The sequence below is a fragment of the Sus scrofa genome, chromosome 17 (genome assembly GCF_054392235.1).
Source record: "Sus scrofa isolate SSC_HxYL_T2T_F1_AM1 chromosome 17, Sscrofa_HxYL_maternal_Yorkshire_Landrace_v2.0, whole genome shotgun sequence".
Lineage (NCBI taxonomy): Eukaryota > Metazoa > Chordata > Mammalia > Artiodactyla > Suidae > Sus > Sus scrofa.
The window spans coordinates 60699870-60727364 of record NC_139399.1 but is presented as its reverse complement, the minus strand read 5'-3'; the positions used below and the strand labels follow the sequence as shown (position 1 = coordinate 60727364).

At 49.7% G+C, this 27495-nt stretch overlaps 1 protein-coding gene across 4 annotated transcripts in view; it reads left to right on the top strand.

Moving 5' to 3' along the window:
* ATP9A (ATPase phospholipid transporting 9A) overlaps positions 1-27495 on the top strand; it is a 136274-nt gene that overhangs the window by 91833 nt on the left and 16946 nt on the right. For all 4 annotated transcript variants that reach the window (XM_013985463.3, XM_013985465.3, XM_013985464.3 and 1 more), the window contains 7 exon segments: positions 5991-6152; positions 18020-18112; positions 19055-19138; positions 20862-21032; positions 23385-23483; positions 26527-26616; positions 26705-26849. In XM_013985463.3, coding sequence (XP_013840917.2) covers positions 5991-6152; positions 18020-18112; positions 19055-19138; positions 20862-21032; positions 23385-23483; positions 26527-26616; positions 26705-26849 — 844 coding nt within the window.

Below are 27495 nucleotides of genomic sequence, written 5' to 3'. Positions count from 1 at the left end.
GACGAGAGGGAGCAGTGATGCTGACAGTGGCAAGAAGGGGGCACTGTGTGATGGGGATTCCTCATGACCCAGAGTGACTCATTGTGCCCAGTTTGCAAATGAGGTGTAGACGGCTGAGGAGTGCCTGCAAGCCCACATGGCGGGTGAGACTAAAACCAGGCGGCCCTCGTCCAGAGGCAGGGCTCGTAACCTGAGCGACCGCTTCCCCACCATGGAACGGTGGCTGGAACGTTCTTTGTAAACTCACAGGTGCCACATTGAGGTGAACACCTGTGTTTGGGGAGCTCGTGGAGGACCCGGGCGAGGTTCCAGAGTGAGTTCTCCCCCGCTCAGTGGCACTGTTTGTGTGGATCCATTCTTTCTCTTCTCATCTTGAAAAGCTTCCAAGCTTGGTGACAACAGCTGTCTTCTGTCAGACCCCAGAAACCTGCCTTCTGAGTGTCTTGCTTTACGGTCCATCTCTTCAGGATCCTGCTCTTAGAAAGGAAAACCGAGAAGGAGGCGTTTCTCCTCTAGTTCACAGTAATCTTGAAAGGCGCCCCTTGCGCGCGGTCATGAGAGATGGGCAAGGAGCAAGTGGGTCTCTCCTGGCGCACAGGCTCTGGATGGAGGGCATTCCTGCATCCGTGAAGATGTCACAGAGCTGGAGTAATGCCGATGGGGTGATACAAAAAAGGGGTGGACAGTGAAGGTGCACCGCAGATTTTATTTTTAGTTTCCCCCCTAGTTATGAGAGTCACATAAACTTGTTAGTTATAGAAAAGGAAGAAAATTAGAGAAGAAAAAAGCCGGAAGTATTTTGATGTCTTTTCTCCCAATCTTACATGTGTGCATGTGTAACAAACATAGTACATGTTGGATGACCTCAATTTGTGCCTTGTGTTACCCCTTCCGGACCAGCCACGGTAAGAAGATTCTTAGTGGCTGCACTCTGTTCTCCTGCTTAGATAACCATGGGTTATTCTTTTCTCTCTCCCAAGCATGACATGTAGGTGGACCCCCACTTCTGACCTTCATAAATAGTGTCCTGAATACTGCCTTGCGTGTTCCGTCTCTTTGCACATCTCTGAGCATGTATGAAAGGTCCCAGTTGTCTCATTTTGCATTTTTCTTAACCCCATTGCAAAGAGTGAGGATAAACTCCCCCCCCCCCCCGGGAAAGGCAAGCCCATGGCCTTGAGCGGGGCCAGCCCTCTTCCAGCCCATTTGCAGCCTTGAGGTTTGTTTTTTCCTCCACGACCACATCCTCTTGTGTTCCCCGAATGCCTCCTCGTGCCTGAGCCTCAGCTCCGGGCCCGGACAATGCCAGCATTCAGACGCGTGCACTGCTGAGTGTGGGGTGTTGACTTAGAGAGATTTAAGAGGCTGCTGGGGCTCCACTGTCACATGGCCAGGCCCTCGGACCCAAGGGTGAGGTCAGAGCACAGAGGTCGGGACCTTAAGGGAAAAAATCCTCCGTCGTGTTATTGATTAACCACTGGGGTATGATCTTGAAATAGGATTTGGGTTGCTCAGAATAGGGGCGTTCTGCATAAGACAAGACGGTGGGGTTTTCAGGACACTGTAGAAAACGGTCAAATGAGCCTTCCCAGGTGTTCGCTATGAGGTCATCTGTGGCCATACACACAAAAGCTCTGTCCCGTGTAACCTTAGTGTTGGCCCAACATGGGCCTAAGTAAATAGTTGTTGCTAAACGGCTGTGTTTTTATGGAGGCGACGCCATTCTTTCTTCTCAAAGATTTATTTTTATCAGTTAAGTGATAGGAGGCTGAATTTCAAGTAGGAGCCAAGAAATTTGGATCAAGGAATGGTCTTTCAATTCTACCATCTTGTCCATTGATTTTTTTTTTTTTTTTAAGGTCCTCACCCACAACTTATGAAAGTTCCCAGGCTAGGGGTCCAATTGGAGCTGCAGCTGCCAGCCTACCCCACAGCCACAGCAACGCCGAACCGTGTCTGGTGCCTACACTGCAGCTCATGGCAATGCCAGATACTTAACCCACTGAGGGAGGCCAGGGATTGAACCTGCGTCCTCATGAATATTAGTCAGGTTCTTAACCCACTGAGCCACAGTGGGAACTCCTGTTTCTTAATTCCTAAGCAAAAAATACCCGAGGTCTGTGGATACACCTCTCATCTTGAAAGCCTGGATTCAGGCAGACTGGCCACTCTCTGTAAGCGTGTTTATCTTGTCGAATGCCACGGGAGAACCAACCCCTTTAATGAGATATCAAATTCATGCATGTTCTCATGATTAGTCTGTGCCCTGCTTCCTGCTTTTGACAAGAATTCAAGGCTCTTAGGCCTCTCTGGCGGAATTCCCAAACGCACATTCCCAGGTACAAAGGGAAAATTATTAAAACTTGTCACAGGTGGCGCATTGCTGACCAAGAAATGATGAAAAAGCCCTTTCATGGACGGCTCTGGCAAGAATTCTTCAGATAGGCTTTTCTTCGGGGGGCAGGGTGGGTGAGGGGAAGGTGGAGTGGGCGTAGCAGGCGCTGTTTTTTGATTTCCTAACCCCAAAACCAGAACACACAGCTGACTCACGGAGCCCAGAATCCCCCTCTGCCCCTTTCTTGGCTTCCAGCACTTGAATTTGTGTCCAATTTATTCCTTCACTTACCTTCTGAGAGATTTCTTTCTGCTGCCCTTCTGACCTGTGGGTTTTCAGACCCAAGGCGCCCTGAGACCTCAACTCGAGCTGTTAAGGGCAGCGAACTCAGGACCCTGGAATCCTTTCTGATTTGGTGACACGAAGGATTCTCTGGAGTGGAAGCTCAGCCCCGCTAGATGCAGCAGCCTCGTTTCTAGCATCTTGTTTGGGGCAGGAGCGGAGTTGTCTCACTTGCCCCCTGAAATGTTTGTCCCCGCTGCAGTTGAGAAGGGTTGGTGAGCTCCCCCCAGTTCTAAACCGGTCTCTTCCCACTAGGAGCCCAGAGCATTTGATGTGTTCTGCTGGAAAGCAGCTTTAAATGAAGGCAGTCTGGATGTGGGTCGGAGTTAGAGAGTGGAAGGTGAGAAAGAAAAGCCCCTGCAGAGCTCATATCCTGTCGGAATCAGCCCCCAGGGAGGCCTGTGAGGTTTTGATTAGGACCCACGGGTGGGGGTGGGGAGGGGGCTGCGCTAGAAGAAAGCCCGTGAGGAGGTGTTTGCCTCCATTTGTAATTCACTCTTCCCCACGAACAACTGTCACTGCTGATCATTTCAGATTTATGGCTCAACCTGCCCTCCAGCACCGTCCTGTGGGGTCCAGGGCTTGGGGAGAAAGGGGTGTCCCTGGCTGGCCAAGCCCTGAAAGCCATGCCATCCTGGAATTCCAGATTCTTTCTTGATTGAAGTTAAGAACAGGCTTTAGGGGAATAATCATATCTCCTTGAAGCCCAGTGTCACAGACTTTTCACATCTTTGCAGAACAATGAAGTCAGTTTTTAAGGGGCGAAGTAACAGGTGCTTAAAAGCAAGGATGAACCCAGTTAGTGTTAGAAAGCACCCAGAGAAGAATTTTCTTCTTTTTACTAAATGGGTCTGTAAAGGAAGGGGTAAATTTAGTCAAGCTTTTGGGGCTGGCAGATACCTGTGTGTGTGTTATCTTGTGCTGGGACATTTACTTAATCACAATTAAAAATAAAACATGCATGTAGTTGCTAGAATATTTTAGTAGTACAGAGAAAAATAAAAGCCAGAAGTAATTTCTCTTAATCCTATAAGCATTTTAATGCATATACCCAAGTTTTTTTTATATATACAGATGGGATTATTTTACATATACTGATGTTTACAAATTTGTTCATTTTAGTTTATTTTTTTGGCCACACCCAGGGCATGCAGAAGTTCCTGGGCCAGGGATTGAACCCCATACCACAGCAGTGGCAACACTGGATCCTTAACTGTTAGGCTACCAGAGAACTCCTAGATTTGTTCATTTTATTTTATTTTACTTTTATTTACTTATTTGCTTTTTAGGGCCAAACCCGCAGCATATGGAAGTACCCAGGCTAGGGGTCATATCGGAGCTACAGCTGCTGGCCTAGAAGATGCCGAGCTGCATCTTCAACCTACACCACAGCTCACGACAATGCCAGGTGCCAACCCACTGATCAGGGATCGAACCTGCATCCTCATGGATACTAGTCGGATTTGTTTCTGCCGCACCACAACGGGAACTCCCAGATTTGTTCATTTTAAACTCTGAAAGAAGATTGTTAGCAGAGAAGACATGTCATGTTGAAATTCAGAGTGGTTAGATTAAACAGAGAATGAGTTTCCAAAGATTATGCAGGTTAATAGCACCCCCCCCCAAATAACCCCAAATAATTGACCATTACTTGATTAGCCCCTTTTTTGGAGGTGGAACTCAGTGCGCATTAGGCTGTGGGCATCTTTGGGGGCTGTTCCTCTGCCTGCCATGCCTCTCATCAACTATCTAACGGTGACGTGAGCCAGCGGTGGCCGGGCAGGCACTGAGGACAAGCGAGGTGCATGCGCCTCTGTTTGGAGGACGGGCGTCTGCGGGACCCGGGTTTGCCTTTGGCCTTGGGCCTCGTACTTGGGTCAGCTAGACCTGGGATCGGATCTCATCTCAGCCCGCTGAGAGCCGCTCGTCTCACCTTGTCTGAGTGTTTCTTCATCCCTCAGGTAGAGCCGGCTGCTCACTCCTGCCTCCGTGGGCTGTTCTGACCAGTAAGCAGATGACCTTGTCCTGCAGCTGGTCCCCACACCGGAGGATCGTCATACTTAGCCCCGCCTCCCCCAGCCCCAGCCCGGAGGGCCCCCCTCCAGGTGGCAGTGCGGGTGAGGGCTTGGTGGGCTCCCCTCCCCAGCTCCCCATTCTGCCCCCACCTTTCCCACTGCTGTTTGCTTCTTTGTCTGAAGACCCAGACCAGATGCCTCTGTGGACAGCGATTTATTTTCTTTCTTCATGGGTGTTTAAGGCATGCAGCTTCATTGCTCACATTTAGAAGTTCGAGATCTCAGGCACAAGGTCACATTTCTGGCTTTTCCTGAGAAACTGGAAGCTCTGGCCAGCCTGGAGCCGCATTCTCGCAGCCTCCGTCCGATGGGGCTCTTGTCTACCCCCCTGCCGCCCCCGTGCAGTCCCCACCTGGCCCTCTCCACCTCTGGCCTGACCAGCTTGGCCCCTGTCGTGCAATTTGCTTCCTCCATGCCTTTGACCTGAAGTGAAGCGAGCCTTGCTCAGGCTGTGAGAAAGTCCCTCCCAGCTGGTGAGGAAACCGCGCGTCCAGAAGTGCGGAGGGTTCTGGGGGGCGGGACTGTGCCGGGTAGACCCGGGGTCTCGCCCGGCCTGGCTGTTTCCTCGGCCCATCACCCCAGGCCCCGGTAATAAGCTTCTCCGAGCCTCAGTGTCCTCCTCCCTGCAGATTGGCGTCCTTGTCCTCAGCAGTGCTGCCATTTGCGAGGTGGTGGCTCTCGGTGGTGGTGGCTGTCCTGCGTGTTGGAGGATGTTTCGCAGAATCCCTGGCTCCACCCACGAGATGCCAGTAGCAGATACCCCCTCCCCAGTTGGGACAACTAAAAATGACCCCAGACGTTGCCACGTGGCCCTTGGGGGGCCGGATTGCCCAGTGGAGGACTGCTGTGGACTTCCTCCCGGCGAAGTGTGCCCGAAGCGCTACGGGGAGCCTGACGCGGGCGGCACTGGTCCCAGCCGGCTGCACCTCCGCCCTTCCCGATAGTTGCCGTCCGCCTGGTGCAGATTCTTCCAGTCCTGCTCCGTGCTTGCACGGATCACCTTGAACCCGTGCGTCTCTCTCTGCCGCGGCTCTGGCATGTGGCCCGCTACTGGGCCTGGAGAAGGCAGCTGTAAGCGCGGAGCTCCGGCGGGACCAGAGGAGCCTTTGCTGGGCTGTCACTGGGCACTGCTCACGCCACCCGTCTCTGCTCCTCTGTCCGCCGTTGCGTTCATTTGCTTGACCTGTGAACAGGGACCCACGGCTGTATGTCTGACCTTCGACCCTTCTCCCTTTTAGGTGGCCCTGGTGCAGTGGACCGAGAGTGTGGGCTTAACGCTTGTGGGCCGCGACCAGTCGTCCATGCAGCTGAGGACCCCTGGCGACCAGATCCTGAACTTCACCATCTTGCAGATCTTCCCTTTCACCTACGAGAGCAAACGCATGGGCATCATCGTGAGGGTGAGTGAGCTTTGCTTTATGACTTAAATTGGTTTAAAAAATGCCCCAAATCGGCTGTGTGTGTGCCTCTGGCACCACACGCTTTTTCATCCCTTTCTGATTCTATCGTGATGTCTGTGGTCCAGGCTTCCCTCAGCAGAGAGAGGTAGTTCCTCCACTGGACAGATCTCGGATTGCTGATCAGCTTTTGGTTAACCCAGGTCCAGAGGGGAAGGTCTAATGGGTGTGGGTTGGGCATTTCTCTTGTACACGCTCTTCTTTAATTAAATGTTGTTTTCTACCGCGGTGGAATCCACATTATTTAAACGTGTCATCCATTGGCATTGAGTATCTTCAGGATCTCTCCTGCAGCCAGGGCTGCTGTCAAGTTTTGAAACATTTGCATCACCTCAAAAGGAAACCTTGTACCCATAAAGCAGTCCCTCCCATATCACCACCTTCCTCCTCGTCCCTGCAAATCTCCAATCTCCTTTCTGTCTCTAGGATTTCCCTCTTCTGGGTATTTCATATAAATGGCATCACACAGTATGTGACCTTGTGTATCTGTAAGATACACATCCGTCTTGCAGCATTTATCTGTACGTCCTTCTTTTTAATGGCCAGTAATATTTCACGCTGATTATCCATTCATCCATCGACAGACATTGGGTTGTTTCCACCTTTTGGCTATTGTGAATAGTGTGACTGTGAACACTTGTATATGAGGATTTGAATACGTGTTTTCACTTCTTTCAAGTGGATACCTAGGAGTGGAATAGCTGAGTCCTTTTCCTAATTGCTAGATAATTCTATCTTTCAACTTTATGAGGACCCTACAAAGTTTTCTGCAAAATGCTGCAGCTTTTACATTCCACCAGCAATGTATGAAGGCTCTAGTTTCTCCACATCCTCATCAACACCTGTTATCTTCCTATTTTTTTTTTAATTGTAGCCCTCCTAGTTGTTAGGAAATGGTATTTCATTGTTTTGAGTTGTGTTTCCCTAATGGCTAGGGATACTGAGCGTCTTTTCTTATATTTATTGGCCACCTGTATTTCTTCCTTGGAGAAATGTCTGTTCAAGCCCTTTGCCCACTTTTTAATTGGGCTGTCTTTCTTGTTGGGTTAAGAGGTCTTTATATGGTCTGGATACTAGACGCTTATCAGAGTGATGATATACAAATATTTGCTTTTATTCTGTAGCTTGTCTTGTCACTTTCTTGATAAAATTCCTTTGATGCACAGAAGTTACTGATTTTGATGAAGTCCAGTTTATTTTTTCCTTTGTTGTTCTTGACTTTGGTGTCATATCTGATTGTCCATCGCTAAATCTGAGGTCATGAAAATTTACCCTTATATTTTCTTTTAGAAGTTTTTGGTAGTTTTATCTTTTGAGGTCATTGATCCATTTTGAGTTTGTTTTTTTTTTTTTTTTTTTTTCTTTCCTTTTCTTTTTATGGCCACACCTGCACTGTAGGGGAATCCCAGTCTAGGGGTCGAATTGGAGCTGCAGCTGTGGCCACAGCGATGGCAACAGTGGATCCAAGCCACATCCGTGATGTATGCCACAGTTTGCTGCAGCACTGGGTCCTTAACCCACTGAGCCAAGCCAGGGATAGGACCCACATCCTCATAGAGACAGTATTGGGTCCTTAACCCACTAAGCCACAACAGGAACTCTCATTTTGAGTTATTTTTGTATATGGCGTGAGGTAGGGGTTTAACTTCATTCTTTTGTGGGTGGGTATATGGACTTGTTCCAGCCCTGTTTTCTGCAAAGACTGTTGTTTCCCTATTGAACAGTCTTGACATCCTTGTCATTAAATATTTTTGATGATAGTTCATTCACATGATCACAAAAGGTATGGGAAAAAAATACAGCAGTCCCTTAGCATTCATGGTACTTTGGATATTCTTTTTATATTTTTTGGAACTTTACTGAGGTACAGCATACACAGAGAAAAGTGCAAACTTCAGAGGTGTACAGCTCAAGTGAACACACCCATGCAGCTGGCATCCGGGGCAAGGAGCAGAGGCCCTCCCACCATCAGGCCAGCAGCTCCCTCCTGCCCCATTCTCATGACTGCATCCTTCCTCCCCCCATGGATACCACCACTGTCCCTACTTCTACCACCGGCTCGTCTCCTTTTGAACCTTATGTAAAGGAAGTGGTACAGTAGATACCCTCGGAGTTTGAGTTCACTTGCTCAAACTTGTATTTGTGTACTCATCCATGTTTTGGTTTGTATTGTCGTTTGAAAATTTTTATGAACAAAATGTTGTGCACGCCATGGAAGTCCCATCTGCCCTTTCTAGATGTGTGTCTTCTCCATTCTTACCCTAAGTTCTTCATCATTCCTGTGAATTTCAAAATACTATTACCAGGCATATTTGGGTATAAATACTATGTATCATGGATTTTCATGTTTTTATTCTATGAATGCCATCATAGTATAGGTATCATTATTCCACTTCCTGTTTTTCATTTAACATTTAAAAGAAATTGTATTCATACACATAATTCCACTTTATTTATTCTTAGGTGACTTAAGGTATTACATCTTGCAAATAGACCTCATTTCCTCTGTCTCTTGCCATTCCCTGTTGATGGACATTTAGGTTGTTGCCACATTTTTTAACCAGGAGAAAGAGCACTGCCATGCATAGCCTTGTCTGCTCAATTCTCCACTGTACATATGTCTGTGTTTTTCAGGTAGACTCTCTGGGGTGTAGAATGTATACATCTTTAACTCTGTCAGATGTTGTCAACATTTTCTCCAAAGAGCTCGTCTCATCTTAGTCCCATTGTATTTCGCGATCCTCAGCAGCACTTGATAGTGTCAGACTTTTAAAATTTTGCCAATCGGAAGCATCTGAATTAATATCTTGTTGTCTTTTTTGTGGTTTTACTTACACTTTCCTTTCTAGGAAGTCTGGAAGCCTTGTGTTCATAAGCCACTCAGCTCAGTGGTTCTTAAACCTGGCTGTTCATCAGAATTACCATAGGAGCTTAAAAAATTGCAGCATCCTTGAGCCCAGTCCTATTTTGGTATTGGGAAGGTTCCCTGGTATTTTTAAAGGTTCTTCACATTGTTTGGCTTGGCTGGAAAAAACTCTGCCTCAGATCATGAGAATCTTGGGAATAAGACTCTCTCATCTTTTCTGGTTTTTTTTTTTGGGGTCTTTTTAGGGCCGCTCTGGTGGCATATGGAAGTTCCCAGGCTAGGGGTCGAATCAGAGCTACAGCTGCTGGCTTATGTCACAGCCACAGCAACACCAGATCTGAGCTGTGTCTGTGACCCACACCAGACATAGCAATGCTAGATCCTTAACCCACTGAGTGAGGCCAGGGATCGAACCTGTGTCCCCATGGTTACTAGTCGGGTTCATTACCACTGAGCCATGAAGGGAACTCTTTTTTCTAGGTGTTTTAAAAACCAAATGAGAATCCCTTCCACCCTGTCTACATAAGTATTTCATGCCTTAGGGATCAGGGTTGTTGATTGTATTATAGCAAATTAGTAATAGTGGTATTAATAATTAGTAGTAAGAGTAAGTAGTAATAGGAATGGAGGTAATAGGAATGTAATAGGAATATCAGTAATAGGAATGTCAGTGGATTCATTTGCGAAGAATTTCTCCCACTATGTGGGTTGTCTTTTCATTTTGTTTAGAGTTTCCTTTGCTGTGTAGAAACTTTGAAGTTTAATTAGGTCCCATTTGTTTATTTTTGTTTTAACTGTCATTAAGAGGTGGATCTGAGAAGATGTTGCTGTTGTTTATGTCAGAGAGTGTTTGGCCTATGTTTTCCTCTAAGAGTTTTATAGTGTCTGGTCTTATATCTAGGTCTTTAATCCGTTTTGAGTTTATTTTTGTGTATGGTGTTAGGGAGTGTTCTGATTTCATTCTTTTCCATATGGCTGTCCAGTTTTCCCAGCACCACTTATTGAACAGGCTGTCTTTTCTCCATTGTATAGTCTTGCCTCCTTTGTCATAGATTAGTTGGCTGTAGGTGCGTGGGTTGAATTCTGGGCTTTCTATCCTGTCCCACTGATCTATATGTCTGTCTTTGTGCCAGTACCATACGGTTTTTATGACTGTTGCTTTGTAGTATAGTCTGAAGTCCTAGAGCCTGATTCCTCCAGCTCCATTTTTCTTTTTCAGGATGTCTTTGGCTATCCTGGGTCTTTCGTGCTTCTAAACAATCTTTAAAATATTTTGTTCGTGTTCTGTGAAAAATATCCTTGGTAATTTGATAGGGATTGCATTGAATCTATAGATTGCCTTGGGTAGTATAGTCATTTTGATAATATTAACTCTTCCAATCCAAGAGCATGGTATGTCTTTCCATCTATTTGTGTCATCTTTGATTTCTTTCATCAATGTCTTATAGTTTTCAGAGTACAGGTCTTTTGTCTCTTTAGGTAGGTTTACTCCTAGGTATTTTATTCTTTTGGATGTGATGGTAAATAGGATTGTTTCCCTAATTTATTTTTCTGCTCTTTTGTTGTTAGTGTATAGAAATGTCGTCAATTTCTGTGTATTAATTTTATATCCTGCAACTTTGCCAAATTCATGGATGAGCTCTAACAGTTTTCTGGTAGAGTCTTTAGGATTCTCGAGGTATAGTATCATGTCATCTGCAAATAGTGATAGTTTTACTTCTTCCTTTCCAATTTGGATTCCTTTTATCTCTTTTACTTCTCTGATTGCCGTGGCTAGGACTTCCAAAACCATGTTGAAAAGTAGTGGCAAGAGCAGACATCCTTGTCTTGTTCCTGATCTTGGCAGGAATTCTTTCAGCTTTTCACCATTGAGAGTGACGTTAGTTGTGGGTTTCTCATATATGGCCTTTGTTATGTTGAGGTAGGTTCCCTCTATGCCCATTTTCTGAAGGGTTTTTTATCAGAAATGGGTGTTGGATTTTGTCAGAAGGATAGGTTTTAGCTCTTCTCTAAATGTTTGATAGAATTCACCTGTGAAGCCATCTGGTCCTGGGCTTTTGTTTGTTGGAAGTTTTTTAATCACAGTTTCAATTTCAGTTCTTGTGATTAGTCCGTTCATCTTTTCTATTTCATCTTGGTTTAGTCTTGGAAGATTATACCTTTCTAAGAATTTGTTCATTTCTTCTAGGTTTTCCATTTTATTGGCGTATAGTTGCATATAATAGTCTCTTATGATCCTTTGTATTTCTGTGATGTCTGTTGTTACTTCTCCTTTTTCATTTCTAATTTTATTGATTTGAGTCCTCTCTCTTTTTTTCTTGATAAGTCTGGCTAAGGGTTTATCAATTTTGTTGATCTTTTCAAAGAACCAGCTTTTCGTTTCATTGATCTTTGCTATGGTTTTCTTTGTTTCTAGTTCATTGATGTCTGTTCTGATCTTTATGATCTCTTTCCTTCTACTAACTTTAGGTCTTGTCTGTTCTTCTCTCTTGAGCTGCTTTAGATGTAAAGTTAGCTTGTTTATATGAGCTTTTTCTTGTTTCCTGAGGTGGGCTTGTATTGCTATAAACTTTCCTCTTAGAACAGCTTTTGCTGCATCCCATAGGTTTTGGAGTGTTGTGTCTTTGTTGTCATTTGCTTCTAGGTGTTTTTTTTTTTTTTTTTTTTTTTTTTTTTTTTTTTGTCTTTTTGTCTTTTCCAAGGCTGCCCGCAGCATATGGAGGTTCCCAGGCTAGGGGTCTAATTGGAGCTGCCGCTGCCGGCCTATGCCAGAGCTGCAGCAATGCCAGATCTGAGCTGTGTCTGTAACCCGCACCATAGCTCACAGCAATGCCGGATCCTTAACCCACTGAGCAAGGCCAGGGTTCGAACCCGCAACCTCATGGTTCCTAGTCGGATTCATTAACCACTGAGCCACTATGGGAACTCCAACTTCTAGGTATTTTTTAATTTCCTCTGTGATTTCTTCAGTGATCTGTTGGTTGTTTAGTAGCATGTTGTTTAGTCTCCATGTGTTTGTGTTTTTCTTGTTGTTGTTGTTGTTGTTTTGTCTTTTTGTCTTTTCCAGGGCCGCACCCGCAGCACATGGAGGTTCCCAGGCTAGGGGTCGAATCAGAGCTGTAGCCACTGGCCTATACCAGAGCCACAGCAACTCCAGATCCGAGCCGTGTCTGTGACCTACACCACAGCTCATGGCAACACCAGATCCTTAACCCACTGAGCAAGGCCAGGGACCGAACCTGCAACCTCATGGTCCCTAGTCAGATTTGTTAACCACTGAGCCATGACAGGAGCTCCTTTTTTTTTTTTTTTTTTTTGTGGGTGTGTGTGTTTGTGTTTTTTTGCAGTTTTTTTCTTGTTGCTGATTTCCAGTTGTATAGTGTTGTTGGAAAAGATGTTTGATATGATTTCAATTTTCTTAAAGTTACTGAGGTTTGATTTGTAGCCCAGGATGTGATCAATCTTAGAGAATGTTCCATGTGCACTTGAGAAGAATGTGTATTCTGTTGCTTTTGGATGGAATGTCCTATAAATACCTATTAGGTCCATCTGGTCTCTTGCTTCATTCAGGGCCTGTGTTTCCTTATTGATTTTCAGTCTGGTTCCTCTGTCCATTGCTGTAAGTGGGGTGTTAAAGTCCCCCACTATGATTGTGTTATTGTCGATTTGTCCTTTTAAGGTTGTTAGCAGTTGCCTTATATATTGTGGTGAACCTATGTTGGGTGCGTAGATATTTAAAATTGTATCTTCTTGGATTGATCCTTTGATCATTATGTAGTGATCTTCCTTGTCCCTTAAAATATTCTTCATTGCAAAGTCTATTTTGTTTGTTATGAATACTCATCTAATTCTCATGATACCGTCGTGGTTGGTATTTGACAGAGGAGAAAGGGAAGTGTGCATGGGGAGATGAAGAATCCTCCCCAGGTTCACCTACTTATAAGAGTCGGCACTGGCTTCCGCCTTAGGATGTCTGTCTCCCAGGTCATACTCGTCACTGCCGGGACCTGGGGTTGGGTATGATGAGAGGGACGTGGTTTAAAAGTTCATAGAGTACCCGCAGTAATGTTGAGGCGGCATGTTAATTACATACGGCGTCATGACAGATTATCCTGCATGTGGCAGCTGAAAACAACCAGAGATGTTATCTGATGGTTTCTGGGTCCAGGAGTCCGGGCGCAGCCTTACTCTGTCTCGGGGTCTCGGGGGCTGCAGACATCCAAGGTTCATTTGGGACAGGATCCTCTTCCAGGTGAATCAGTGTTGTCAGCAAGGTCAGTTCCTTGTGGTCATTGGACTGAGGGCCTTAATTCTGAACCAGCTGATGGGCAGAGGCCCCCCTCGTGCTGTGCCTCTCCTTGGACCGGCTCTCGCGTCAGCTGGCTTCATCATAGTGAGTCTGTGAGATGTAAACAGGACAGACGGCATATGGTTGCAGAACTTTGGCCTCATTCTGTTAGTGGAAGCAGGTCAGTTGGGGGGCAGGGACCACACAGGGGCGTGAACACCAGGAGACAGGGAAAGTGGGAGCCGTTGAAGAGACCGCTTCTGCAGGTGAAGGTCAGAAATAGCTCCATGGGAGTTCCCGTCGTGGCGCAGCAGAAACGAATCTGTCCAGAAACCATGAAGACGCAGGCTTGATCCCTGGCCTTGCTCAGTGAGTTAAGGATATGGTGTGCTGCCGTGAGCTGTGGTGTAGGTCGCAGACACAGCTTGGATCCCACTCTGCTGTGGCTGTGGTGTAGGCCGGCAGCTGTTGCTCCGATTTGACCCCTAGCCTGGGAACCTCCATATGCCTCAGGTGTGGCCCTAAAAAGACAAAAAAAAAAAAAAAAAAAAAAAAAGAAAAGAAATAGCTCCATGAGCTGCTCTTCTGCCGATCCAGTGACACAGAATGAATGTGCTTTGAAAACAGCACATTTTAGAGGGTTTTTGTGTCCCTGAGGCCGGCAGGTCCTCAGACCCTACCAAACATATATCCTGGGCAGTTTTTGGCGTGAGATGCAGCTGCTGCTCTTTGCACTGGTCCACACCTGGCCTGGCCCCGCCTTCTAAACCGTATCGTGAGTACAGCTCCGACAGCAGGAGCATCCGTGGCCTGGGAGCAGCCGCACGTATCCTGTGGGTGGGTGTTTCCTGGGGATGAGAGTCACCACCTCCCATGAACTTACTTTCGTTTTGGTCCAGCCTTCCTTTTTTCAAGGCCTAGGGCCGTGGGCTCTGCTGAAGTCACTGGAAGGTTGAATCATCATCCCATAGTGCCCAGTATCAGCCATTCTAGAATAAGTAGCTGGCGTATGTCACCCCTCCTTTAGTCTCGGAGGGCTGTCGTGTCCAGACACCACACGTCATTTTTCATGAGGTGTGACCTGTGCGTCTCCCCATAGCAAGAACGGGACCGTGTGCTTAGAAGTGTGGATTGCTGTTGGATGGGCAAATCCATCATTATTTAAAATAGCACTTTGCAGGACTTCCCATCCTAGCTCAGTGGTTAACGAATCCGACTAGAAACCATGAGGTTGTGAGTTCGATCCCTGGCCTCGCTCAGTGGGTTAAGGATCCGGTGTTGCCGTGAGCTGTGGTGTAGGTCGCAGTCATGGCTCGGACCCATGGTGCTGTGCCTCTGGCATAGGCCGGCAGCTACAGCTCCGATTCGACCCCTAGCCTGGGAACCTCCATATGCCTCGGGAGTGGCCCTAGAAAAGGCAAAAAGACAAAAAAAAAAAAAAAAAAGAAAAAAAAAAGCACTTTGCTTTTCCCAGATTACAGTTTAAAAAAATCAGCATTGCATTAAGGCATTCAGAACAAATAAATATGTAAAGACGGGGATCAGAACCAATCATCTGTATTTTCGCCACCCCAAATTGCCTTTTCAGGGCATTTCCCTTCTGTTTTTCTCTAAGCATAAATGCATGTAAACATCTACACCATTTTGATAAAATTGGCACCAAACTCCACGTAAATCTTTCTAAATAAACCCCTCCAACAATAAGTATGGTGAACATGTTCTCATATCATTAAAACATGATTTTTATGATTTTAATGTGTGCATGGGGTTTTGCTGAAAAGAATGTAGCTTTATTGAGTTAAATATTCCTTTCTTGGATGCTTAAGTTGTTTTCCATTTCTTACTGCCAACAGCGAATCCGGGCACATCCATCTGTCTTTAATGAAATGCATATTATTTTGCTAGTATTTTTGCTTTCTGACCTATTTCCCACTTTATCTCTGGTTTTTCTGGGTGGCAATCAAGGCTCTTGGGCTAGTTCTCCACTTGCAGAAATCTGCCTCTCCTTTCCAGGATGAGCGATTCTCCTCCTGGGGTCGTCTTGCTCCCAGGGGCTGTAGGAACACATCTAGAGACAGTTTCGGTTGTCACGACTCAGGATGGTGCCACTGGCCTCTAGTGGGTAGAGGCCAGGATAGCTTCCTAACCAAGAATTTCCCAGCCCAAATGTTCATTGTGCCAGGGGTAAGAAACTCTGTTCTTCTTCTTCTTTTTTTCCCCACAGCATGAGGAAGTTCCCAGGCCAGGGATCAAATCTGCACAACAGCGACAGTGTTGATCCTTAACCCACTGAGCCACCAGGGAGCTCCTGAGAAAGTCTGTCCTAACGTGTCCCTCTCTCCTGTCTGTTATTTGAAAATAACCGCCTGGTTACCCAAAGTGAGGAGGTTTTTACTCAGTTATAAAAACGTTTCTCGACTTGCTTTGGTGACTGGTGCCAGTTACAGTTTTGTTGTTGCCTGGGTCCTCAACCCTCTTGACTGTGGGTGAGACGGTACTTGGCAGAATCTTCTTAGCCCTCCCTGAGCAGGGTCTGGTCTTTGCTTGCACCTCTCTTCTGAGAAGGTTGGTAAGGGCAGAGAAGCTGCTTTCCTTGGGCCTTGCGGGCTCGTCTCTGTCGCCGGTTTTGTTTTTGTTGTTTCAAGATGTGCCGCCGCCCTGCCCTCCCGACACTCTTCCCACGTGGCGAGGTGAAGTTGGATGGTTGGTACAGATCAGATCATGCCCTGCCATTGTCTGCTGAAAAGAGGCCTTGGAACAGGTGCCAGAATCAGACCACAGTGGAAAAAGATGAGGCCCCAAAACAATGCAACACACCCAGCCCATCTCTGTAAATTTATGGCGTAATCTTGCCATAACATGGGAACCCAGTAACCTTGTGCTGAACTTGGTGAGAGGAAATGACTAATGGGCGGAGACGGTCGATACAGTGTTTATGCTGGCCGCGATGTCCGAGCCCTCTTGAGCCCCCTCTGCAGTAGAGGAAGCTGCGGAGGGGGCGTTATTTCCCATAGCACCACTTGGGTGAAGGGGAAAGGAAAAAAAAAACAACTTGGATGCTTTCATGTTCAGACCCCACCGCTGTCTTTGGCCCGAGTCACAAGCAAGCATAGATGCCATCCGTCAAAGCGGCAGCCTGCACGTCTGACAGCTTCAACGTGCAGGTGCCTCTTTGTGGCCTGTGGGTGCTTTTATGAGTAAGCTTGTTGTTCTAAAAGATTATCAGTGAGTCGCAGCATCCAGACGTGGCTTTAGAGGATGAACCTGTACCGCTGCTTTGACCTTGGGTATTCTTTCACATCCCATGAGGAGCTCACAGGCTTGCGTTCGGGGCTCCCGGGGTGGGAGGATTTAGGCACGAGGTGGTCATGGCTGAGCTCAGTTACCCTTGCCCGCCTCTGCTGCCTCCAGGCTCCCTGGTGAAGGTCACTGAGGAAGAGTCATGGGAAAAGGAACCAGTGGTCCTTAAAGCCAGGGCTTCTCAGCCATTTAGGGCGGGATGGTTCTCTTCCGCGGGGATTGTCCTGTGCCCGGAGGATGTGAACGGCACCCTTGGTCTCTGCCCGCTAGATGCCAGGAGTCCTTCCCTGTTGAGACAGCCACACGCATCTCCAGACATTGCCAAAGTCCCCTGGGGGCAAAACCACACCATTCTGAGCCCCAGGGCTGCCTACAGTGCCCTGTGATTGTGGGTCTTGAGTTCCTGTCATCCCAACAGGCATGTGAACGCTGGCGGAGCAGCTTCTGCCTGTGGTGGTCCTTTGCCCCCTGCTTTGTGTAGATGACTTCATTGAAGCCACAACAGTCTCTGCAGGAAAGGTTGTGAGGGTCCCTGTCTTATCGACGAGGAAACTGAGATCTAGAGGACAAGTAGCTTGTCCCCGCGCACACAGCCGCGCACACAGCCGGGAGCTGGTGCCAGGACTCAGCATCCGATGCCTGTGCCGGGAGGTCATCCTCTCCCCAGGAAGTCTGGTTGGTGTGAACTGAAAATCGGAGGAGTGGCTCTCGGGCTACGTGCTCGGGCAGACGTGAGGGTCCGGCATCATCTAGGTCAGTGGTTCTCTGCTGCGGCAGAGTGGCCCCCAGGGGACGTTTGTTAATGCCTAGAGGCCTTTTGGTTGTCATTGTGGGGGCTGAGGGTGGCATCTAGTGGCAGAGGCCCAGGGATGCTACAGAAGGTGGTGCAGTGCCGGGTCCAGCCCCCTCACAGCCAAGACTCCTCCAGCCCCACATGTTCACAGCGCCCAAGTCGAGAAACCCTGAGCTCGAGAATTGTCTTACTTCCCAGCTCTTTCTGGTGGCCCACATTTTGGTGATCGTGACAGCCCCATGTGTAAATTTGAAATTATCTCGTGGCGTGGGAGTCCATTCCCGTTAGAGTAGGAGTAGCCTTCAGAACAAAGTGCTGAAGTCCTTTTGATCTTGCGTTCATCCTTGAACGATTTTTTTCCTCATGCTTTGACTTTTCTTCTATTTTTCTGTAGCCTTCGCCCCAAAGTGAGCCCCCCTTTGCTTTTTATCTTGGGCCAAGTGAGAAAACACTGGCGTCCGCTGGGGACACTTTGAGCAGCAGCTCCGCTGGGAAGCGGGCACTGGAGCAGGAGGCGGGTGCCCCTCTTGGTTATTCATTCCTCCTGCCCCCCTCCCCCCCAGGATGAGTCAACTGGAGAGATTACGTTTTACATGAAGGGAGCGGATGTCGTCATGGCTGGCATCGTGCAGTACAACGACTGGCTGGAGGAAGAGGTACGTGGGACACGGGCCGTGAAAACAGGGCTTGGGAGAGTGTTCTGGGGTCGGTCCCTGGCGTGGGATAACCGGCTGGGTCCCCGGATTCATTTTCTGTGGCTGTGTTAACGCATCACACCAAAGCTTCTTAGCAGCTTAGAATGTTATGTGTTACTTCTTACAGTCAGGAATCCAAGCACAGCTTCGCGGGGTCCTCAGCACAGGCTGCGGTCAGGGGGTCGCCTGGGCTGGGGTTTCATCTGAGGGCTCAACCGGGGCAGGACCCGTTTCTAAGCTCACTTCGTGGTCGTGGCCAGGGTTCAGCTGCTCAGTGGCTCTTGGCTGGAGGTGGCACATTCCTTGCCATGTGGGTCTGTCCCCAGGGCAGCTTACAGTGTGGCCCTGGCTTCGCCAGAGGGAGCCAAGAGCAGGCGGAAGCCACCTTCTCACAGGGGACCTCCCCTCGCCTTGCCCTGTGCTGTTAGGAACCAGGCCCGGGGTCCAGCCCGCACTCAGGGCAGCAGATCAGACAAGGGTGTGGCTACTGGGACTGAGCATCATGGGGCCACGTCACAGGCCACCTTGTCCCAGGGCGGGCAGTGGGAAGTGGCTGCAGTGGGTGGGGGTGGGGCGGGGGGCAGGACCCCTCCGTTTGTCAGGTCGTTTCCATTGGGACCCCATGGAAGCGGCCACCTTTCCGCGTCACCGACTGTGGTCATTTGGGGAGGCGCCCCCGTGTTGGTCACAGGCTCAGTCTTTCCAGCGAGCCAGAAACCCAGAGTCGTCTGTGACATCTTACTGCCGTTACTTCAATTTGGGACCCCCCAGAAGCTCTGCTGAGAGAGATGCTTTGGGGGGGCCAGTGCTCCAGTAGCCGCCGCCACAGCCTTGGCCCCCGCGGGGCGTCAGGGCTTCGTGCGCCCTGGGCGCGGCTCCCGCTGACCGCGGTCTGCTCCGCAGTGTGGAAACATGGCCCGGGAAGGGCTGCGGGTGCTCGTGGTGGCAAAGAAGTCGCTGGCGGAGGAGCAGTATCAGGACTTTGAGGTGAGTGGACGTTCTTGTCATTCTTAGCCCTCCCGCTCCCGCGTTCGGCTCTGGCCGCACCCACGTGGTTTCTGAGCCACACGTTCTCCTCTGCGCCTGGAGCTCTCCTCACTCCCGCTGCTCCGTGCACCCACCCCTTCCTTTGGGTCGGCGCTCAGATGCCGCCTCCTCCGAGCAGCCTGCCTGGATCCCTCATCTAAGCAGCCCCACTTCATCCCTCCCCAGCCATCACCCCGGTGAACTGCCTTCAGGGCATTTATCATCAACGGTAATGACTTCTTTTATGTATATATTTTAACATTTTAAAATGTATCTTCCTTCCAGAATAAAGTCTTTCTGACAGCAGAGACTTTATCAGTCCGGTTTGCTCCTATACTACCAGCCCACACTAAGGGCAGTCATTATAAAGCTCCTGGAAACTTTGAAATGAAAGTTTCAAATTTGAAGTAGTAAGCTTTCTGGGAGCCCTCATATCTTTAAGCTGTAAAAAATGTTGGACTTGAACCAGATCATGGACTTTTGTGGCCAAGGCTTCCAGTATAAATGTGTCCAGCTAGTTTTCATTTTGTGCCATGGATTGTGTGTTCCTTGAGGGGAAGGCCTTTGTACGCCTAGTCCAGCTCGGAGCTGACTGAATGTATTTACATGTGGCAGGAACGGGGAGAGGCGAAGTTTGGGGGAAAGGCTGCAGGGCCTTTTTCTGCTCTCCCCAGAGAAACCGTGCTTGGGTCTGTCTCTTTTATATGCTTGAGTTCTTTGTAAAGTTTTATTTAACAAGAGTTTTAGCCTTTCAGTAGCACAGGGAACTCTAAAAAGAATTATATATATGTGTAACCAAATCACTTTGCTCTGCAGCAGAAATTGGAACAACATTGTAAATCAGCTATAGTAAAAAAAAAAAAGTAAAAAAAAGAGGGAGAAACATCAAGTCCTCAAAAAGAAAAATAAAAAGAGTTCTAGCCCTGATAAATTCTTCCAATTTTGAGACGACCGTATCTTTGCTAACACTGTAAAGAGGGGACATGGGGGTTCCTGACACCGCTCAGTGGGTTAAGGACCAGTGTTGTCTCTGTGAGGATGCAGGTTCGATCCCTGGCCTGTCTCAGTGGGTTACGGATTTGGTGTTGCCACTATGGCTTAGGTCGCAGATGTGGCTCAGATCCAGCGTTGCTGTGGCTGTGACATAGACTGGCAGCTGCAACTCTGATTCAACCTGTAGCCCAGGAACTTGCATGTACTGCGGGTATAGCCCTAAAAAGAATTTTTTTTTTTTTTTAAAGGGAATAAGCAGAAGGGCTGCCTCAGTGATCTTTGGAGGTGGGACTTTGTCTTAAGAAAACCTGGTGGTCAAGGGTTCTTGGTTACAGAGTGTGTGTTGTGTGGGGAGAACCCACTGTGTTTCTAAGATCTTGAGTTGTGCTGTTGGGGCTGTTATTGCTGCTTCATGGAGAAAAACAGTTAAGGATCAGAGAAGTTAAGCAGCTTGCTGGAAATTGCACAGCAGATGCGTATAGAGCAAGGGTGGAACTCTGGCAGCTTCGGCTCCAGCATCTGGACTGAGGAACTTGGAAGGAGGCAGGAAGGTCTTGGTTTCACCCCTTTGAGGTTCACCCAGGTGCTGGGGTCCCTGCCCAGTGTTGGGGGATGAGACGTTCCTCCTGCCAGTTGGTCCGCCTTGAGCCTCCCACCCTGAGTGGTGACCATGTCCCCGGGTGTGTCTCAGGCCCGCTACGTCCAGGCCAAGCTGAGCGTGCACGACCGCTCCCTCAAAGTGGCCACGGTGATCGAGAGCCTGGAGATGGAGATGGAGCTGCTGTGCCTGACGGGGGTGGAGGACCAGCTGCAGGCAGACGTCAGGCCCACCCTGGAGACCCTGAGGAACGCCGGCATCAAGGTAGGCTGAGCTTCCGGGACCCACTGCTGCAGGGGCCCGTCCCAGGGAGATGAATCCCAGACTTAGAGCAGCCCGGGGATCCTCCAGCAGAGGGGGAGATGGGCAGGGTGGAGGCGTGCTGGAACCAGGCTCGCGTGGACAGCGACCTGGAGCCCTGACGTCACTTCCGCCGGGTCGGCAGATGTCTGGTGTGTTTGCTTCACTGGCAGGTGCTCTGTGAAGGCGGGACCACGAGCATGTCCTCTGCTCTCAGGACCAGCTCTGGTCCTGCACGCTTGGGATGCTTGTTACATTCTTGTTGAGTGACCGGCTTGCCTGCCATCTGTCTGGTGGTCTGGATGAAGGAGTGACCACCCACCATAGGGACCGCCTGCCGCAGCAAACTGCTGTATTTACATTTTTGTACTTGGCTGTTTGGAGCCAAAAAATATGTAGCCAGGAGTTTCATCCTGAGATCGGCCAGTAGAGGGCGCCTGGGGCGCGGATTCTCTCAACAGCTTGTCCTGAAAACAAGTGCATTTGCCGCCTGCCCCTTCGGGAGCTCCTGCTTGGGCCGCGTCCTGGGGCCGTGTCCGGCAGGAGGGCCCGCTGGTGGGTTGGCTGTGAGAGGAGGGATGAGCCTGCTGTCGCAAAGCAGCCCCTGTTGCCTTCCAGCCCCGGGGAGGCTCACTTGCCTATGTGGGTGCGTGTCCTGTAAACCAAATTCCATCGCGTGTCTTTGGCTCAGGGACCTGGCTCTTGGCAAGGAAGTTGCCAGTGAGACCTGTTTGGGGGAAAAGCCTGAGGTCAGAAAGGCCTGTTTGTGCCGCATCGGGGTGTTTGGTGTTTGTCCCCGGCGTTTTCTAAGACCTCTCCTCTTGGAGTGCAGGAGAGTCCAGTTTCTGCTGCTGGCTGCATCCCGAGGGTTTTTGCTCTAAAAGCGGAAGTGTTTTATCGGCAGGGTGTGCTCTGGACTTTTCTTCCTGGGTCCCCTCGTTGCAGGAGGGGTGGGAATGTGTAGCTGGGGGTCAGGCTCCTTTGTCATTAGGGTCTAAGGTGGGTCTTTCACAGGCCGGGAGGTGTGAGGACCTGGGAACTTCCTGCTTCACCTGTTCGCATGTGCAGCACCCGAGACCGAGCCAGGAGGGTTCCCGGTGCAGGTTCTCATGCTGGGAAGTGCAGACCTGGGACTAGAGCGTCCCCGAGGGGTCCTCCTCTTGTCCCCTCATGGGACGTGAGCCTCAGCGTGCCGATGCCTCATCCATGGTTTTCTAGAACCTACCGGAGCCTCCCAGTTTCCTCCCGAGTGTTGCTTTCTTACAGCGAACCCTGAAAACTGGCACCAAACCGAGATCACGTAAAATAACATGATTTTTAAGGCTAGATGGGACATTGAGGGAAAATGCTGACGCATATTAGAGTCAAACCTAGAGGCAAGAGGCCCCCAGCCTGGTCCCCTGCCTTCATCCCGGACAACTTGTTGCTGGGTTCGAATCCCACCTCCCCATCCACCACTTCTGGTGCCCTTGGCAAGTGGCCAGATGCCTCAGCACCTCCGTTTCCCGCCTCATGATGCTATGGGAAAGGTACAGTGCCCTGAACATGTGATTAAATGCATGGCACCTGACGGATACCCGGCAGGGCGAACCCCTGGAACCTTCCTGGTTAATTTCCTTCCTGCACTCATCCTACCCGCTGGGAGTTCCTTTGTCCGATGACTCCAACCACCCAACCTCCGCTGGCAGCAGAGAGACTAGGGGTTAACTGTAAACCAGCAGAGCAGGAAGACCTGGGTGCTGGGCCTGGTCAGGACAGGCGCTAGCTGTGTGGCCCCGGGGCCAGTCACCCACCCTCTCTGAGCCCACAGCAGTCAGATGCAGAATGCTCTCGGACAGCCTGAGGAAGGACCTGGCACATTTACTGGTGGGGGTTTATAGTCAGGGTTAAGCCCCCCGAGGTTGCATGGGGGCTCCCGACGGCGTGGAAAGACCCTGTGTGAGTGACAAATCGGTGCTTCTCGTGGGCTGTAGAAGCGACCCTCAGCCGTCAGACTTCTTATCTATCTGCTTTAAGAAGAATTCCCAGCAGGGGGATTAGGAGGTCAGAGGCTGAGCTTCCTGGGGTCCGCTGTAGCGTGTGGCCAGTTTTCCAAAAGTGCTGCCCCGGCTGTTGCTGCCCCCAGCAGTGATTGCCCGGAGTCTGGAAGCCCTTGAACCGGGACTTGTCCTCAGCACGTTGGGGACATCATAGGCTTCTAGGAGGTCAGTGGAATGTATCAAGTTCAGCTTGATGTGTTTGGAAAGTCAGCTGACACAGGGAACAGGCCGGCCTCAAACGCTAACAAAGAGAATCTCTTCCACGCTGTAATTTCAGGTTTGGATGCTGACGGGGGACAAGCTGGAGACAGCCACATGCACAGCCAAGAATGCACATCTGGTGACCAGAAACCAAGACATCCACATTTTTCGGCTGGTAAAGTATTCTCTGCTTTGGGGCCTCGTGGGGGTGATGCTGCCGTTTGCCCTGTAACCTCGTAACCTTGAATGAGCCCCTCCCGGGGGGAGGGGGAAGCACCCTGGGTGGGGGGAACGCGCCCATCGTTGGTTTGGGTGGAATTACTGAATGACCCAGGCGAGGCTGAAGGATTCCTTCCAGCGGCGGAGCAGGAGCAAGTGGTGACCGCGCTGTGTTAACCTGTGTTCTTAACCTGGTGGAGGCTGCGGTCCCTTGGAGAAGCTGCTGGAAGTCAGGCACCATCAGCATGAAGGAAGTAGATAAGCTTGTACACGTGAGATTGTACATCCGGGATTTCTCTGAACCCTTGAAAACCACGTCCTTGGAAAGGAAATAATTCCGGATTGCAGATACTGGCCTGTCTGCCCTCCTGGAGGAAGACCTTGAGGGGCTTTTGGAAGGAGGTTGTGTAGGGAGGGCGATGAGAAGCCCCTGCCCTGGGCACCAGCCCTGCACTGACAGTGCCAGCCTTCGGAGCTGCTCCGGAGCTAGAAGCTGAGGGCTGTGAGTGGCCTTAGGCGTCGGGAGGTGAGGGGCAGGATGTGGGGGTCCCACTCATATGCCATCAGAGCCACCAGGCCACACAACCAGAGGTGCTCTGGGGGGACCGCACCCCTGCTTTTGGTCCACAGCACACTGAGAAACCCAGCACTTTGGGGGAAGAGCACAACCAGCAGCGTGTAGAGGCAGGGACGGTAGATCCTCATTCTTCTTGGGTTCCGTACTTGCAAATGAGCCTACTGGCTAAAATGTGTTTGTAGCCCATCAAATGGTACTGGAGGTTCTTCCAGAGTCACGTACGGACACACGCACATCGGGGAAAATTTGAGTCGCCCCATGTGCGTGTTCCTGCCGAGGTGGAGCAAGGCGACACTCTGGTTCCTTGTCTCAGCTTTTCAGTTGACGTAGTCGTACGATTTTTTGCATTTGTGTGTGTGTGTGTGTGTGTGTGTGTGTGTTAGCAATTTCACTCTTTAAGACGGTTCCCAGCACAGAGCTGGAGTGGGTTGACCGTGTTCCTAAGCACAGGAAGGCTGCGATGTGCCTCCTGGAGGTGAGCTTCCTGCAGGCGTGACTTACAGAGCTGCTGGCCGTGAATCCAGTGTCAGTGAATCAACCATACATGTCTGTGTATGTGTGTATGTGTAGACATGTATCTCCATTGACATTTTAAAATTTATTTTATTTATTTATTTTGCTTTTTAGAGCCGCACCTGCAGTATATGGAGGTTCCCAGGCTCGGGGTCGAATCGGAGCTACAGCTGCCGGCCTACACCACAGCCACAGCAACAGGGGATCCGAGCCATGTCTATGACCTACACCACAGCTCAGGGCATCGCCGGATCCTTAACCCATTGAACAAGGCCAGGGATCGAACCCGCAACCTCATTGTTCCTAGTTGGATTCGTTTCCAACTGTGCCACGAAGGGGACTCCTCAATAAACATTTTTAATTTAAAACCATACATATCTACATACCCTGGTATAATTGATGTATAATATTATGTTTCAAGTGTGCAACATAGTTATTCACAATTTTTAAAGATTATGCTCCATTTATAGTTACTACAAAATATTGGCTATATTCCTTGTGCTGTACAATTTCCCCTCCCCGCCCCCCTTTTGGTCTTTTAGGGGGCGTACCTGCCTCACATGGAAGTTCCCAGGCATGGAAGTTCCCAGACTAGGGGTCGAATCAGAGATGTAGGTGCCGGTCTATGCCACAGCCACAGCAACGCCAGATTCGAGCTATGTCTGCAGCCTACACCACAGCTCACAGCAACTCCAGACCCTTAACCCACTGAGGGAGGCCAGGGATCGAACCTGCGTCCTCATAGATACTAGTCAGATTCATTTCCGGTAAGCCACGACCGGAACTCTCTGTACAATATATCCTTGTGGCTTATTTATTTTATACATAGTAGTTTAATCCTCTTAATCCTCTTAATACCTCTTCGTCCTCCACCCTAGCTTGCCCCCCCCACCTCTTCCCTCTCCCCACTGGTAACCACTGGTTTTTTTCTCTGTATCTGTGAGTCTGTATTTGTTATATTCACTAGTTTGATTTTTTTTAATATCCCATACATAAGTGATATCATACAGCATTTGTCTTTCTCTGACTTATTTCAAAAATATGTATTTTAAAAGATGTCTTTAAACAGAGACACTTAGAAAAATGAGGTTGTATATTGACTGATGGACAAAGATATTGTGACCAGAGGCTCATAGCCTTGCCCTGTATCTCCCCCAGGAGCAGTGGGTCAGTAGTCACTAACTCAGTGTTCACAGCGACTTTACAGAGCATGACTCTTGCACATAATGAGAATACACGGTATGCTCTAGGATTCAGGGGTTGCAATCTATGGCTGGCGTGCTGGCCACCTGATTTTGTAAATAAAGTTTTATTTAAACCCCAAATCCACCCACTTGTAGGTATTGTCTGTGGCTGCCTTGGCGCTATAGCAGCAGGGTTGGGTAGTCGTGGCAGACTGTATGATCCACAAAGCGTATAATATTTACCATCTGGTCCTTTATAGAAAAGCTGATTCGCTTTGTTAGATGCCTGGCTCCTGAAGTCTGCTCAGCCCTGGGCGGGCTGTGTCACTGTGGGCAGGCTACCGCAGCATGCTCTGCGTCAGTTTCCCGAGGTGCAAAGTAGAGCTGTTATCATCGTGCACCTCGGAAGAATTGTGAAAATGCATGAAAAGTGTTTAGCACAGCGCCTGGCACAGACTGAAAGTACAGTCGCCTTTTCTCTTGTTTGTGTTATGCGGGTCACAGCCACTCTGGGGGAAGCGCAAGGGGGTGGTTGGTACACAGGCGCTGCGGATTCCCACAGAATCATAACAAGCAGGGTTTAACTTGGCTCTGGGTCTGGTGGCAGGGAGGGGCGGGGGTCCCGGCCGGTGCCCATTGTCTTCCCGCTGCCTGCAGGAAGCTGCTGTTTGTTGTTCCCCCAGCTCCGGACAGCAAGGCCTCCTTCACCCTGTCTTCCCTTCCAGGTGACCAACCGCGGCGAGGCCCACCTTGAGCTGAACGCCTTCCGCAGGAAGCACGACTGCGCCCTGGTCATCTCCGGAGACTCCCTGGAGGTGGGCGCGGGCGCACCCGGCTGGCTGGCGGGGAGCTGCGGTGGGGGAGGGCACCTGGGCCGACCCTGCGCTCCCTCATCCCCGCCAGGTTTGCCTCAAGTACTACGAGTACGAGTTCATGGAGCTGGCCTGCCAGTGCCCGGCCGTGGTCTGCTGCCGCTGCGCGCCCACCCAGAAGGCCCAGATCGTGCGCCTGCTCCAGGAGCGCACCGGGAAGCTCACCTGCGCAGTAGGTAGGGCTCCGCGCCTGCGCAGAGCCGCCTTCCAGAGCGGTGGCTGGGCTCTGCCGCTGGGGTCCTCAGGTCATGACATTTACCCCATACCGTCTTTGGCCCTAGTTTTGTTTTATTGTTATTATTTCTAATATTTCGCTTTGAAATATTAAAAGCATGCCGAGGGCTTTCCTCCTTCGCTTGCACTTCTTTGAGGTGACATGGGACACAGCAATGCATGGGGGCAAAGACCACACTGCCTAGAGCCCCCGATCTGCTGGTTTTGCCTAGCTGGGGGTTCTGGGAGGCGGGGTGGGGGCGTTTTCTTACCCCATCTGAGCCTCGGCCTGCACTTCGGTAGAGAGGGAGAGTAACAGCGGTTCCCTCAAGTGCTGCTTATGGGGATTCAAAGGACATTTAAGAAGTGCTGGCTGCAGTCACAGTAAAAGTTCCCTACTGCGGTGTCTGTCAATGCTGATGACACAGCACCCGCACCTCAGAGGCAGGGCACCAGCACATGCCGACGCGGTCCCCCTGCTGCCCCTTGGTGGCTGGGACCCTGGGCCAGTCACCTGATCTCTCTCAGCTCCTCTGCCTGTAAAATAGGAACCTGATACAGTGGCCTGGTGGAGCGGTTAAGTGAAACAGCAGAAAAGGCACTTAACAT